The following is a 13,048-nucleotide window of genomic DNA, read 5'->3' as shown; positions in this document are numbered from 1 at the left end:
ACGGAGGTCTTGACCACTGGGGCTTCTCTGGTTGGCTGAGAGGAGCAATGGAGGAAACTGGGCAGGAGGCGGCCGCTGAGAAGCCTGGTTTATCAGTTACTTTTCACACTGCTGTGGCCAAACACCTGACAAGATGTAATTTAAGGAGAGAGGTTTGTTTTGTCTCCTGTCTTGGCAAGAGTCAGTCTGTGGGAGTCATAGTCTGGACCGGGTGGGATAGGAAGCAGAGTGGACTACAGATCCACCCCTAGTGACGTACTTCCTCTAGCTAGACCCACACACACACACACACCTCCCAAATGTGCCATGACCTCCAAGTGTTGTTCAATGTGGACTGTTGAATGACGGGGGTTGGGGGGGTGGGGGGGAGGAGTCCCAGTGTGATCCAGGTGTTTCGGGTCAGAAATACAGTGAATACAGTGCATGTTGGTATCTCAGTCATGGTCTGGAAGAGAGCATTCTGGAGACAACCGAGGGGTGTATAAGTGATGAATCGGCCCTTAAAGAATGTGGTGGCCCCAGGCATGGCCCTAGCTAGCATCCTCATCTGAGACACATGGCAGGGTGGGGGGATGCAAAGCAGCAAGATCCTGCAGAGCAAGCACAGGGCTCCACTCTGGAGGCTGTGGAGTTGGAACAGATCAGAGCCTGATGCCCTCCTTCATGAACAGGGGACAGCACCAAGTGGACAGAGGCAGGCAAAGGCGGCTTGATGCTGCCATCCCCCAAATAGTCCCAGAACAGTGTCACCAGCTGAGGACTAAGTGTCCAAGCACACGAGGGAACATTTGTGTTCTATTCCAAATTTTGATGGTCCAGGGTGGTCAAGCCCGTAGACCAAGCATAAACCCGACTCCAACACTCACGTGCTGTTTAATGCCTGGGAAACGGAAGAATTCTCTCACCCGCCACCCCCGTTGCCTTGCTGCGCTGATGAATTAGACAGTGTATGTGAGTGCTTGGTAAGTGCATGCTGCTGGGGCTTAATTAATGCTGCTTCCTGTTTGCCCTCAAAGCTGAGCTATGCTGGTTACCACTGGCGACCAGAGAAAACCTGGAGATGGGGTAGAGTGCTCTCACCTCCTGGGAAGGGGTGATATTTCACCTTAGCACCGTGGATATTTTGGTTGCTTCTGCTCTGTGTTCTCACTCGGCTAAGAGGCATTTTTCTCACCAACAGAGGAGCTCAAAGAAAAGCTGACTGAATATGTGGACAAGGTGAACGGCCAAAAGCCAGGCTTCATCAAAGTTGTGCGGCACAGCAAGCAGGAAGGCCTCATCCGCTCCAGAGTCAGCGGCTGGAGAGCAGCCACAGCCCCTGTGGTGGCACTGTTCGATGCCCATGTGGAGTTCAATGTGGGCTGGTGAGTGCTTTAGGGAGAGAAGGGGTACCAGTGTGATCTAGTGGGCTTGACTCGGAAGCTCAGTGCATTCTGGGAAACTTAGTCATAGGGTGGAGGGAAAGAAGAGGGTCATGGGGACAACTGAGGTGTGGGTGTGTGAGTGAGCCAAACCATGAGATAGTACTGGGTCTCATGTAGGGCAAAGGGTCAGGGATCAGCATGTGAAGGGTGTGGTGACACCAGATCCTGAAGACAAATATATACAAAGGGAAAAGCAGAGCGATGGCTCAGTGCTTAATGTTGGCTGCTCTTGCAAGGGACCAGGCACCCACAAGGCAGTTCACACCCATCTATAACTCCAGTTCCAGTGGATCCATTGCATGATTTTTGGCAGACACCACACACATGTGGTGCATATGCATGTATGCAGGCCAAACATTTGTACATATAAAACATAAATAAATAAATCTTAAAAAAATAAAGCAGAGTTTCTGTCCAGACAAGCACAGGGATCTGTCATTCGCAGGCAGTAAAGTTGGAGTGGATATAAGACAGATGCCTCACCTAACCTCACAGACAGGGCAAGAGCAAATGGGCAGAGGTGGGTAAAGGCAGCTTCCTGGATCCTCAGATGCCCTCAGAACCTCCATCCTAGCAAAGTTAAGTCTTAGCGAGTCTTCCTTTCTCAAGTCAGCTCATTTAGGTGCCAGATGGGGTAAGTAAGAGAACTAACAAGAGGCTTCAGTGGCTAATTCTGAACCCTCAGAGGGCACCTGATGCTGGTGTCCCTGCAGGGCAAGCTAGGATGCTGTGGAGTTGCTCACTGTGCATGGCTCTGTGATGTGGGAGCACAGATGCTTAGGTTAACTTAATAGCTGAAATATGTGGTTTTCTGCTCTCTTTCCTTGTGTGCTCAGTAGCCTAAGCATCTCTACCTCTTTCCTAGCTCCATGAGTGCAGCCTCTGCCTGAGGGAGCAGGGCAGCAAGAGCATGCTGGCAGCAAGGAGTGGCCAGGCCTACAGGCAGCCCGGGTGGGATGCCAGCATCATAGCCTCAAACTAAGGCTTCAACACAGTCATTATTTTATCTTTGAAGTCCCTGTGTGCTATTTGTGACCATTTAAAAAGCATTTCCACTGGATTTATGGCCAGCTGAGGAGAGGGACACTTACTATTTCAAGCTGATTTGAATAAACAATTATGAACAGAATATATTATTAATGAGAAACTTATCATTCCTGCTGGCAAACACATTATTCTCCCACTACCCAGAGGGGCCTTCCAGCCCCTGGAGAAAGGCTGGATTCCCCCACCCCTTCTGAAGCAGAGGAGACTATACCTTTACCCACACCTTCTGCCTCTTCCTCCAGAGCAGTCCAAGCAAAGTCAAAACCCAGGTTGGAAGTTCCTCTAAAGATTCAAATCTGTTCCTTCTTTCTTTTTGTTCTTTATTCTTTTTCTTTTTAATATTGATTTTTGTCACGTGGGTAAAGAAAGAGATCTCACCGGGCCTGGGTGAGAATCTCTCACTTCAGCTCTGGATGTGTTGAAGGAGCCACTGGGCCTCTTGCCAATCTTGAAGTCCTTAGCCTAGGGGATGTCAACTCCTGGGGATGCAGAACACTGCTTCTCTTCTTTATCTTTGGGGAGTAGGGACTCCTTCCTCTGGCTGCTGGGAGATGAATATGCCCACCTCAGTAGTGGTAATTGATCTCTTTCTCCTTCCCACTCAGGGCGGAACCAGTCCTCACCCGCATCAAGGAAAACCGGAAACGGATCATCTCACCATCTTTTGATAACATCAAATATGACAACTTTGAGATAGAAGAGTACCCGCTAGCCGCCCAAGGCTTTGACTGGGAGCTGTGGTGCCGCTACCTAAACCCACCCAAGGCCTGGTGGAAGCTAGAGAACTCCACAGCCCCAATCAGGTATGGCAACCTTCCCCTTTGGTCTCTCTGCCAAGGCCTTCAAGCAAGGACTTCCCTCCCTGCCTGAGCCCAGTGTGGCAGCACAGGGAGGGGGAGGTAGACAAGAGTTACAGTGTGAGCTTTACACTCTGCTCACAAACTCTCCTGGTCCCTTTTCAAAGAACCACAGGAGCAACTCCAGACAAAGTCCCAAAAGCACTTATTTAAACAACAAAAAAGATTCATTTTTAAATTTTATTTAGGGGTGTATATGTGTGTGTGCATGCATGGGTGTGTGTTTGTGTGCCATGTATTTAGGTACATGAGGAGGAGGGCATCAGATCCTCTAGAACTAGAGTCATAGGTTGTTTGTTATGAGCCAGCTGACATGAGTAGTGGGAACTGAACTCAGGTTGTTATGAAGAGCAGGAAGCACCCTTGACAGCTGGGGCATCTATTACCGCCCAGTTACTTCATCTCACGTGTACAGCTGCTAGGTATAAAGCACTGTGCTCAATGCCAGAGATTCAGAGTGAGTAAGATTTGATTTCCAAGCTCTCCAAGCCTGGAATTCAGCACAGATGAAACATAGTATAAGATGAATAATTTTTCCGGGAAGAGGAAGCATTTGAGCTGATTTCAAGGGTGAGAAGATGGCCGGGTTGAGAGTGACACATGTGATAGTTACAGTCAGAGGGGAGGCTGAGAGAGACCACATGGGGAGATGTGAGCTGGCCACAGCCTGACCATGGGACAGATGTACCTAGATGGTGTTTGGGTTTTATCCTATAGAACACAGGCACAAATGTCCTCCAGCTGCATTTCAAAATCACCCACCTCTTTCTGCCTTTGATGCTGTCTTCCTAGACCCCTGAATGACTTCCCTCTGATACCTTAGGACTCCTGCAGTACCCAGCCCTGCCAGCCTTATTTCTGTGTATTGATGACTGGGAAGACATCTAGTTCCCACCATTAAACAGATAAATGGCACCAGAAGGTGACTTAGGGGGCCACAGCACAGGGAGAATAAGAACCCAGTCTTACTTTGTGCTGCAGGAGAGAAAAAGATTATGGAAAATTTCATTCAAAGAATCAATATCACAAATGTTATTACTGGAGGAAAAATTTCATATAGGAAATAGAATGGAAGAAAACTCTCCCATGGTTTCTTTTGTGACTTTCTCAGTCTGTCTTGTGTTGCTATAACAAAATACCAGGGTATGGATAATTTATAAAGAATGATGTTTATTTAACTCACTGTATTAGAGGCTGAAGGTCTGAGACTGAATGACCCTACTGGGCCAGCCTCTGGTGAAGGCCTTTTAGTGTATTAGAACCAGGTAGATGATGTCATCTACTTTGTTCTAGTACTCAGGGCTGTAGTACTCAGGCAAGAGCAGAAAGGAAAAGAGCCACATGTGGACAGACCAAGTATATAAAATGGGCTTGCTTTCAGGTGTTTCTAACCTGTGACCCTGGGATGCATGCATCCCAGGACAGATATAACTGATACCCAATATGGTTGTAGTTGATCATATCACAATGTGAAAGGTTGACATGTCTGCATCAAGAATTAATCTGATCCCCTCAGAACTACATTTATTCATTGTCATGCATTTCATTTATTCTTTGAGAAATTTATACACGTGTATGTCTTTTCATCAGATCCACCTCTCATCCCAATCTCCTCCCAGACACCACACACAATCTTCATTCAAACTTCATGTCTTTCTTTTCTTACACACTGAATCCAATCAGCACTAGCAATGTGTACTTGAGTGTAGGGCTACCTGCCGAATGAGGAAAACCCTATTAAGAGCTCCATCCCTCATTAAAACTGACTCCCCCCTGGCCAACAACCATCAATTGCCAATAGCTCCTCAGTGGGTGGACCTTCATAAGCTCCTCCTCCACTCATGGTGAACTTTTTCCTGGCTTGATCTTAGATGGAGGTCTTGCACAAGCAACCGCAGATGAAGGCTATACCTTCAGGGCTTATTTCCATAGTTCATTCCTACATTAATCTCATATGAGTGTGGCTGCCCTGGGACCTATTCACCTTCACTGGTCCACCTCTTAGAGATCTCCTGCCTCTCAATGCCAATCTTCCAACACAGGAACCTTTAAACGGGACACACTCAAAACATAGCCAAACCACCACAGTTGTCTACACAATTGTGTGCTATTAATTGGTCGGGAGCCTGTTGTGTGTTGGGGCCTTAGATATATGTGATCCATCAGATCCATAGGATAACCTAGTGTTGACTCATTGTGCAACCCCTGTTTAACATGATGAGAGCAAGACTGTGACAGGAGAATGGTCCTACTGAAGGCCAAATCAGTGGAGCCAGGTTCTACTAGGATCATCGAGACTCTGACTTGTTATCACCCCTAGCTCGGTTACTGTTGATTGGAGTTCACAACTTGTGTGGCTCACTCCTGCTTCAGTTTGCCCAAGGCCATCAGAGGGAAATTTGCCCCTCTGCTGTGGGGGTTCTTGCAGGAGATAGTACAGATCTTAGCTGTCTCTATTCTGCTCTCTACTGAACCTAGCAGGCTGTCTTACTTAGCAGAGCTGTACTCTAGGTCTTTGCTAGAGGAGACCACACTGATCATACATTCTCTACCACCCCACAATTAGTATCAGGAATGTGGACTAGAGAAATAAGATTCTGGAAGCTTTTGGATCATTTCTGGGGTTCTCCCTAGAGGATGACAAGCTCTGTAGAGACAGATTTTATACAAGTGCACGGTAAGCACCGCAGAGCTTCATTCTGAAACTCTGCTTTACTGTTTTGTCCACACGTTACTGTACATAGAGCTCAGCACTTGCCTCTGTTGAGATGTGAAATGCCATTTTTAAGATTGTTATTCAATCCGTCCCCAAGGTCTCTGGCTGACCCACTCAAGAAAATCCACATGAGACGTTTCTCTCAAATCTACTACTAATCCAAGAAAAAAAAACCCAAGAAATCAATCGGTTCATTTCTACCTGAGAACTGTGAATTTCATTTCTAAGAATCCGTATGTTCCCTTTCATTTAGTTCAACAGGAAGCTCAGAACCCAACATCTGGGCTCACTTGAAGAACTGGGATGGAGGGCTAGAGAGATGGCTCTATGGTTAAGAGTACTTGTTTCTCTTGCAGAGGACCCATGTTTTCTAACACCCATGTTGGGCAGCTACTGTCACCTGTAACTCCAGCTCTAGGGGATCTGATGCCCTCTTCTGGTCTCCACAGGCACCTTGTACTCATTTGGCAAATTTTCTCTCTCTCTCTCTCTCTCTCTCTCTCTCTCTCTCTCTCTCTCTCTCTCTCTCTCTCTCTCTCTCTCTCTCTCTCTCTCTCTCCCTCTCCCTTTCCCTTTCCCTCCCCCGCCTCTCTCACACACACACAAATAAAAATAAATCCTTTTTAAGAACTATGAGAGAAAGCCTCAGCCTACACTTGCTTTCTAACTACCTCCAATCTATTGTAACCTTTAGATCTTCCTAGATGTTATTTATATTTTTCGGCATATTTTAGGTTTTTCATAAACTGTGTCTAATCCTTTTGGGGATTGAGGGGAGCTGTTTATCCTAATTCTACCTAATACAGCATCTAGTTATTAAGTCACAGACACCCTGAGGTGTCTGTAATCACTTGAGCAACTGCTCTGGATTTTGTGCCCTCCCTGGCTGGGTCTGGAAGTGAGAGGAAGGCCCCTTCCCATATGTTCTATGACTGTGGTTCCAAGAGCCCCAACACATCCAGTATTCAGAAGTTTGGAAGAAAAGGTGAAGACCCAGCCCTGCTTGCCAATGTTTTCAAATCATCTTTATTTAGAGAGGTGCATCTCTGAGTTCCTTCACTGCACAAGAGGTCTTCAAGAGTTGGTCAGATCCAGAGCCTTTGAGCTCTTTACCTCACTCCATAGGATGTTGCCACAAAACTGATGCTGTAGGTATCAAGTATCAACATTTCTGGGTCAGAGGCCTTGTTGATGGAGGGCCAGCACAATTCAACAATGCAGGCTGTGAGGCATGTTGGGGAAAATGCTTTCAAAAAGCTCCTTTTCCTTATGGTGCTGGGATCAAACCCAGGGCTTTCTGCTTGCTAGTCAAGTACTCTACCACTTAGCTACATAGAGTTTGGCACTGGAAAACAATTCCAGTGACAGATGCCCAGGGCTGAGGTCAGCCAGGGTTTCAGATTAGAACTGTACTACAGTATTAGGGGGTGTGAGCATTAGCAGATATGAGCAGGACTTCCTAGCTCCTCAGTGAAGGGCTTCACAGAGAACTGCTACCATTAGGGGAGTAAGCAGGAACAGTGGGCTCTGCATCTGCATTATTTGTCATCTGTTGTCCTTAGCCTTCCATGCTATCAGGCTAGGCTGGAGGATTTGGTGAAGGAGAGAGAGAGAGAAACTGAGCAACCCTTAGGGGTGAGAAAACTGTCAGTTACATGCAAATGAACCCATCTAATTGGAACTAGAAACACACCCAGGTGCAGAAGGGGCTGTTTTCTTGGGAGTGCTGATGCAGGAGGATGCTCAGGTACACAGACACTAGACTGTATTCTAAATGATTTTACTTCCACAGATTATAGGGGTATCACATGCGTGTTCTTAGAGTAGACTGACACCCTCCTTTAATGGAGAACACCAAGCCCAGACATAAGAGAGCATATGGGAATGGCTATGCTCTGACTGTGTGTCTTGAGAAAATTCCCCAGCCTCTCTGAGCCTCTGAACCAGAATCATTGGCACCTGTAACACCCAATCAGCCATGGTCTTTGCCCCATTCACTACATCTCTTTCCAGATTCCTCTGTGTCCTTACCACCTTTCCTGGAGACAGGTGGGTTCCTCATGCCTCCCACCTCCTCCTAGTGTCCCCTCATGTTATCCAAGCTGACATGGAATTCTCTATGTAGCTAATAATGATTCTGAACTTATGATCCTCCCACCTCTGAGTGCTGGGATGGGAGAAATACGCTGCCATGCCTAGATTATACAACGGTGGGCACAAAACCCAGGCAGTGTCTGAGGTATGCTTGACAGCATTTCCACTCACTGAGCTAGATCCCAGCTTGCCCAAGAACTCAAAAACAAAACAAAACAAAACAAAACAAAACAAAACAAAACAAAACATACCCATTACACTCGTCTGCTTGAAGTTTGCCACAGACAAGCCTTTACCTATAGATGAAATCTATGCATTCTTTTTCTATGCTATTCAAAGCCTTCAACAACCTGGTTGTCACTAATCTAAGTGAACAGAGGTTGACATGTAGAGCCCTCAATGGGGATAATGGGAAAGTTCAAACTGTAGCAGTCTGCCCATGTGTCTCAAAATCCAAAGAAGCAATCTACACCAACAGACTGAATGGCACTGCCTCCCCTTACTAATGCACCAGCAAGCATAGTGGGGAGCAATGGCTGGTCCTAGAACAAGAGCTGTCTTCCCACTGTCTCAAACAACTTCCTTGGGGTGGCTAAATGAAGATGAACCTAGGAGGATACCAAGAAAACAAGGCCCCACGGGGTCTGGCAGCAGAGGTGGGAACCTTGGGATGGGAAGCTCTTTCTCCTCAGATGACTCTCAGACCAGCCTCTGCTCACAGCTGGCCATCTCTCCCACCCTGCAGGAGCCCCGCCCTCATTGGCTGTTTCATTGTGGACCGGCAGTACTTCGAGGAGATTGGCTTGCTGGACGAAGGCATGGAGGTCTATGGAGGGGAGAATGTGGAGCTTGGGATCAGGGTGAGTGAGATTTCTCACACAGGGCTGAGCTCAGCTCCCAGGATGGTAAGTGAATAAGTCTAGGGTGTAGTGTTGATGAGCCCTTAGTTCACAATACAAAGGGAGCTAAGAGTTGACACTCACACACTGAATATCTAGTTCCAAGCCCTGGTGTATGTGCACAGGTGGAGCCAGGGAGACTCAGAGCAGCACCTCTTGAATTTTCAGGAAATAGAAGCCCTCAGAGTTTGCTTGCCTAGAGAATCAGACTCCCGGTTTAGCACTTCTGTTTAGACTGAACAAATCTCTGAGGGTAAGCAACAGAAGACACCAGAGGGAAGCTGGACGAGAAAGATCACCAGAGTCACCTCCCTATGGCAGTCTACTCCACTGTGGTCCATAGAACATTTCCAAAGATGGTTAAAGGGGTCTAGGAAGAAATAAATAAACCCCTGGAGTATAAATAGCGGAACACAGCCAAATTCACTTCATGCTGCTTTCTGACCCCACCTCGTGCTAGCCAGACTCACAGGCCATCCTGGCCCCTGATACTGAGGGTTCTCTATGGTTTATCAACCAATACTGCATCTCTGTAAGAAGTGGCATTTTCTTTCTTACCCCTGAAGAACATTTCCTGGCTTTTATCTCTTGGCCTGTGGCAGAGAAGCTTAGAATGATCCCTCTTCTGAGCCAGGAAGGTGAGTTAGGTACCTGGTATTTGATAGAAACACAGTGGTGGCTCTAATGAAGGATTGCCCGTGTCCAGGAAGCACCCTGTCAGCCTTGGTGAATCCCCATTATGGTACCAACTGTTTCTAATAACCTATCACCCACATTCCACAGGGTTGTCAGCCTTTTAGAGGGACCTTGTGTCACCTGGTGTCTTATTCTTGACAGATTTTCTGTTTCACGACCAGCCATTCATACCTTATGTAGACCTCCTCCAAAACCCGGTCCACCCAACTGCACCTTTGCCACGGTACATGCATCTGGTGTCTTCAGGTCCAGCCCAGGTCTTCAGTTCCCACTCAAGAACCTACCATCCTCTCATCATTACCCTCCTCTGTTTCCCACTCCTCAGAATAAGCAGCAAACCCAGGACAACCCTCTCCTTAACTGTGCAAGGGAGACCCAGACAGTGAACATCCCATGACACCCCGAGGACCTAACACTGCTCCAGGGCGCAGCTCATCCCCAGTCTTCGTAGTAGGCTTTTCAAACTGGCTGAAGGAACAGCCTGTCTGAGGCTGAGTTTGGAAAACACCTCAGACACCTGTATTCACTGGCACTCCAAGCAATTGCTTTGGAGGCAGTGGGAATGCACAGGCTGATGGGAAGCTAATGTATTCATAGAGGACAGCGCCTGCATAATCACCCTCATTTCTCCAGCTCTCCCTCCGCTGGTCATTTATTCACTACCCGCCGGCTTCCTCGCCATCTCATTTCAGCACTGCTCCTGGATAAATGCTTGCCCCCAAACACAATCTGTTTCACCAGAAGCAGCTGTCAGGAATCGGCCGAGCGGGCAGCACCGCCTCCGGTCACTTGTGTTCTCTGGGTAAAAATGTCCAGAAATGGGGAAAGGAATTAGATTTGTGAACTCTGCTTCCAACATATGTGTGAGTCAATCACACGGTGGTGGTGATGTCTGGCTCTCCTTCCTTAAATTATAAAGCTATTTTGGAGTGTGGGCCTGGGTGAGGCTCTCAGATATGTGTTAAAATATCTCCGGGTAGTTTCGTGTTCAGGGTTTCAAATACAGTATAAAATATTGCCAGCCTTTGTTTTCGATCTCTCGCCTCCCACTGGACAGAGATGAAGCATCATTGATGGCAAAGGAAAAGGCGGCTTTTAAAACAGGGCACAGCCTCTCTAAGCTGGTAGAACTAAGTGCACAGGGAGGGACAGTTCATTTGTATTTTGGTTCTTCCTTGAGGGGGTGCAGGGTCGCTGACCATTTTCTGTCTTCCTCTGTGGTTACCGCTACCTATTTTTCTTCTGCGTTTTTCAAGCGAATGTCTCAGTGCCTCAGTCTCCTGCCTGAGAAAATAATATGTCTAATTACCCCTCAGGATTGTGCGTCAAACCGAAAGCCATCACTTATCACATCTCCTTTATGCAGCAGCAACTCGTACAAAGCCCTCATCTGGTTTGGAGTAGGCAAATAGAATACTTTGCACATATTGACTAGCTGATGTGTATCTGGGGTCTTGCTAGTCATTTCCTCTCATGTTCCCTGTGCATATGTGTGTGGGATGTGCATGCGTTTATGTTTGTATGTGTGTTGGTGTGCATACACATCTGTGTTTCTACATGTGGCATGGCAGCCCCACTAGGTTGATGTCTGGAATCATCCTTAATCTCTCTTCCACTGTGTGCACTGAGTTAGGGTCTCTCAATCAAACCCAGCACTCACATTTAGCTAGGCTTGCCAGCCGGCTTACTCTGGGGATCTAGTCTCAACCTTCTGAGGGTAGCGTTACAGGCAGCCCACCACAGCAGCATTCACGTTGGCCTTGGTGTTTGAACTCTGGTCTTTACACCTGCTCCGTAAGCACTTTACCACTTTCCTCTTCCCAACCCTGAGGCATTTTTTTAATGCCATCCAACCATAGATCACTCTAAAATAGACCTTTTATGGTATCTCCCCTTTATCAATTGAAGAAACTGAAATTATGAACTTGTATAGATTCCAAGGTCATGCAATTTGTAAAACACAGAAAAGACTCAAGTCCAGGACTTTATGGCTCAATACATGTATCACAGTGATCAAGCCCAGGACCCAAGTCCTTTGAGACTCCTCCCCCAAGAAACATCACAATGTTTGTGCTTTCTTTCTCCTTTAGACTCAGCTTTGCCTGTTGAGTCTCCCTTTAAGGCCTTGATAATCTCATTTTACACTCAATTCTAGTAAGCTCCCACCCCTGACTTTAGAATCTGCATGACAATGAGGAAAAAGTGAGACTTGCTGGAGTAGGAAGTAAGAAATAAGAGCTGACATAAACAGAAGGCTGAAAATTTGTATACTTCATAGCTCAGAGACTTCTTAGTCATAAGAATGTATTCCAGACCTGGCAAGGACATTAAAAAAAAGTTAGAAACTGTTATTGGCTCAATTGAGTCGCTCCCCCACCCCTCAAAACGTCCAGAAATCCTAATTCTTTACCTGGGAATGTGAGTTTATGTTGAAATAGTCTTGTCCGGTATAATCGGGGTATAAGGAAGCCACACTGGGCCAGCATATGTACTAACTAATCTAATGTGACTGGTGTCTTTATAAGAGGGAAGTCTGGACAAAGATGAATGTGAAAGAGTACAGCCATGTAGAACTAGAGGCAGAGGTTGGAGTTGTGATACCACAAGCCAAGGAATACTTGAGGCTGGGAGAGGTAAGACAGGAAAGAGCCTTCTCTAGAGGCTCTGGAGGAGAGTGCCCCTTGAGCAGCACTGTTCCACTGGGGCTTCCGGCACCCAGAACTGTATGTTCATTTTTGTCAGTTTAGCAATCTCCGATAGTGGTCTGTTAGAAAGCCAAGAAAACTGAGAGACCAAAACTTCAGATCAGAGCATTATCTGGGAAAGCTGGTCACATTTAAACTTCCTTCCTCTCAGCCTTGTGCAATGGGCTTGCTTTGCCCCCAATGGAGCTGGGGTCTTAAAGACTTATTTTCTCAATATAAAGAATAACTCATCTCTGGAAAACAAGCCATTTAAATCAGGTTAAAAAAATCACACAGCTAGAGGTCCATGAAACATGAAGTGACAGCTTTTAAAACATCATAGAATAAGAGAAAAGGCATGCATAAAGATGAGATACTGCAAAATCAATAGACAAATTATATCTAAAGAGTCTTCAGAGCATTGAATCAGATACAGGATAGAAAATATGTTGTATAATAATCTATTTATTGTGTGCATATGTGTGTGTTTGTGTGTATATGTGTGTGTGTATTTGTGTGTATATGTGTGTGTATTTGTGTGTTTGTGTGTATGTGTGTGTGTGTGAGAGAGAGAGAGAGAGGAGAGAGAGAGAGGGAGAGAGGGAGAGAGGGAGAGAGAGAGAGAGAGAGA

The 13,048-nt window shown here is 46.5% G+C and overlaps 1 protein-coding gene across 1 annotated transcript in view; it reads left to right on the top strand.

The window, feature by feature from the left end:
• Galnt18 (polypeptide N-acetylgalactosaminyltransferase 18) overlaps positions 1-13,048 on the top strand; it is a 311,123-nt gene that overhangs the window by 224,836 nt on the left and 73,239 nt on the right. Inside the window, exons 4-6 of the mRNA XM_021167493.2 lie at positions 1,181-1,364; positions 3,077-3,274; positions 8,884-8,998. Of these exons, the coding sequence (XP_021023152.1) occupies positions 1,181-1,364; positions 3,077-3,274; positions 8,884-8,998 (497 nt within the window). The remainder of the gene's footprint in view (positions 1-1,180; positions 1,365-3,076; positions 3,275-8,883; positions 8,999-13,048) is intronic.

The sequence above is a fragment of the Mus caroli genome, chromosome 7 (genome assembly GCF_900094665.2).
Source record: "Mus caroli chromosome 7, CAROLI_EIJ_v1.1, whole genome shotgun sequence".
NCBI lineage: Eukaryota > Metazoa > Chordata > Mammalia > Rodentia > Muridae > Mus > Mus caroli.
The sequence above is the reverse complement of the archived record's forward strand: the minus strand, read 5'-3'. Positions and strand labels throughout refer to the sequence as shown.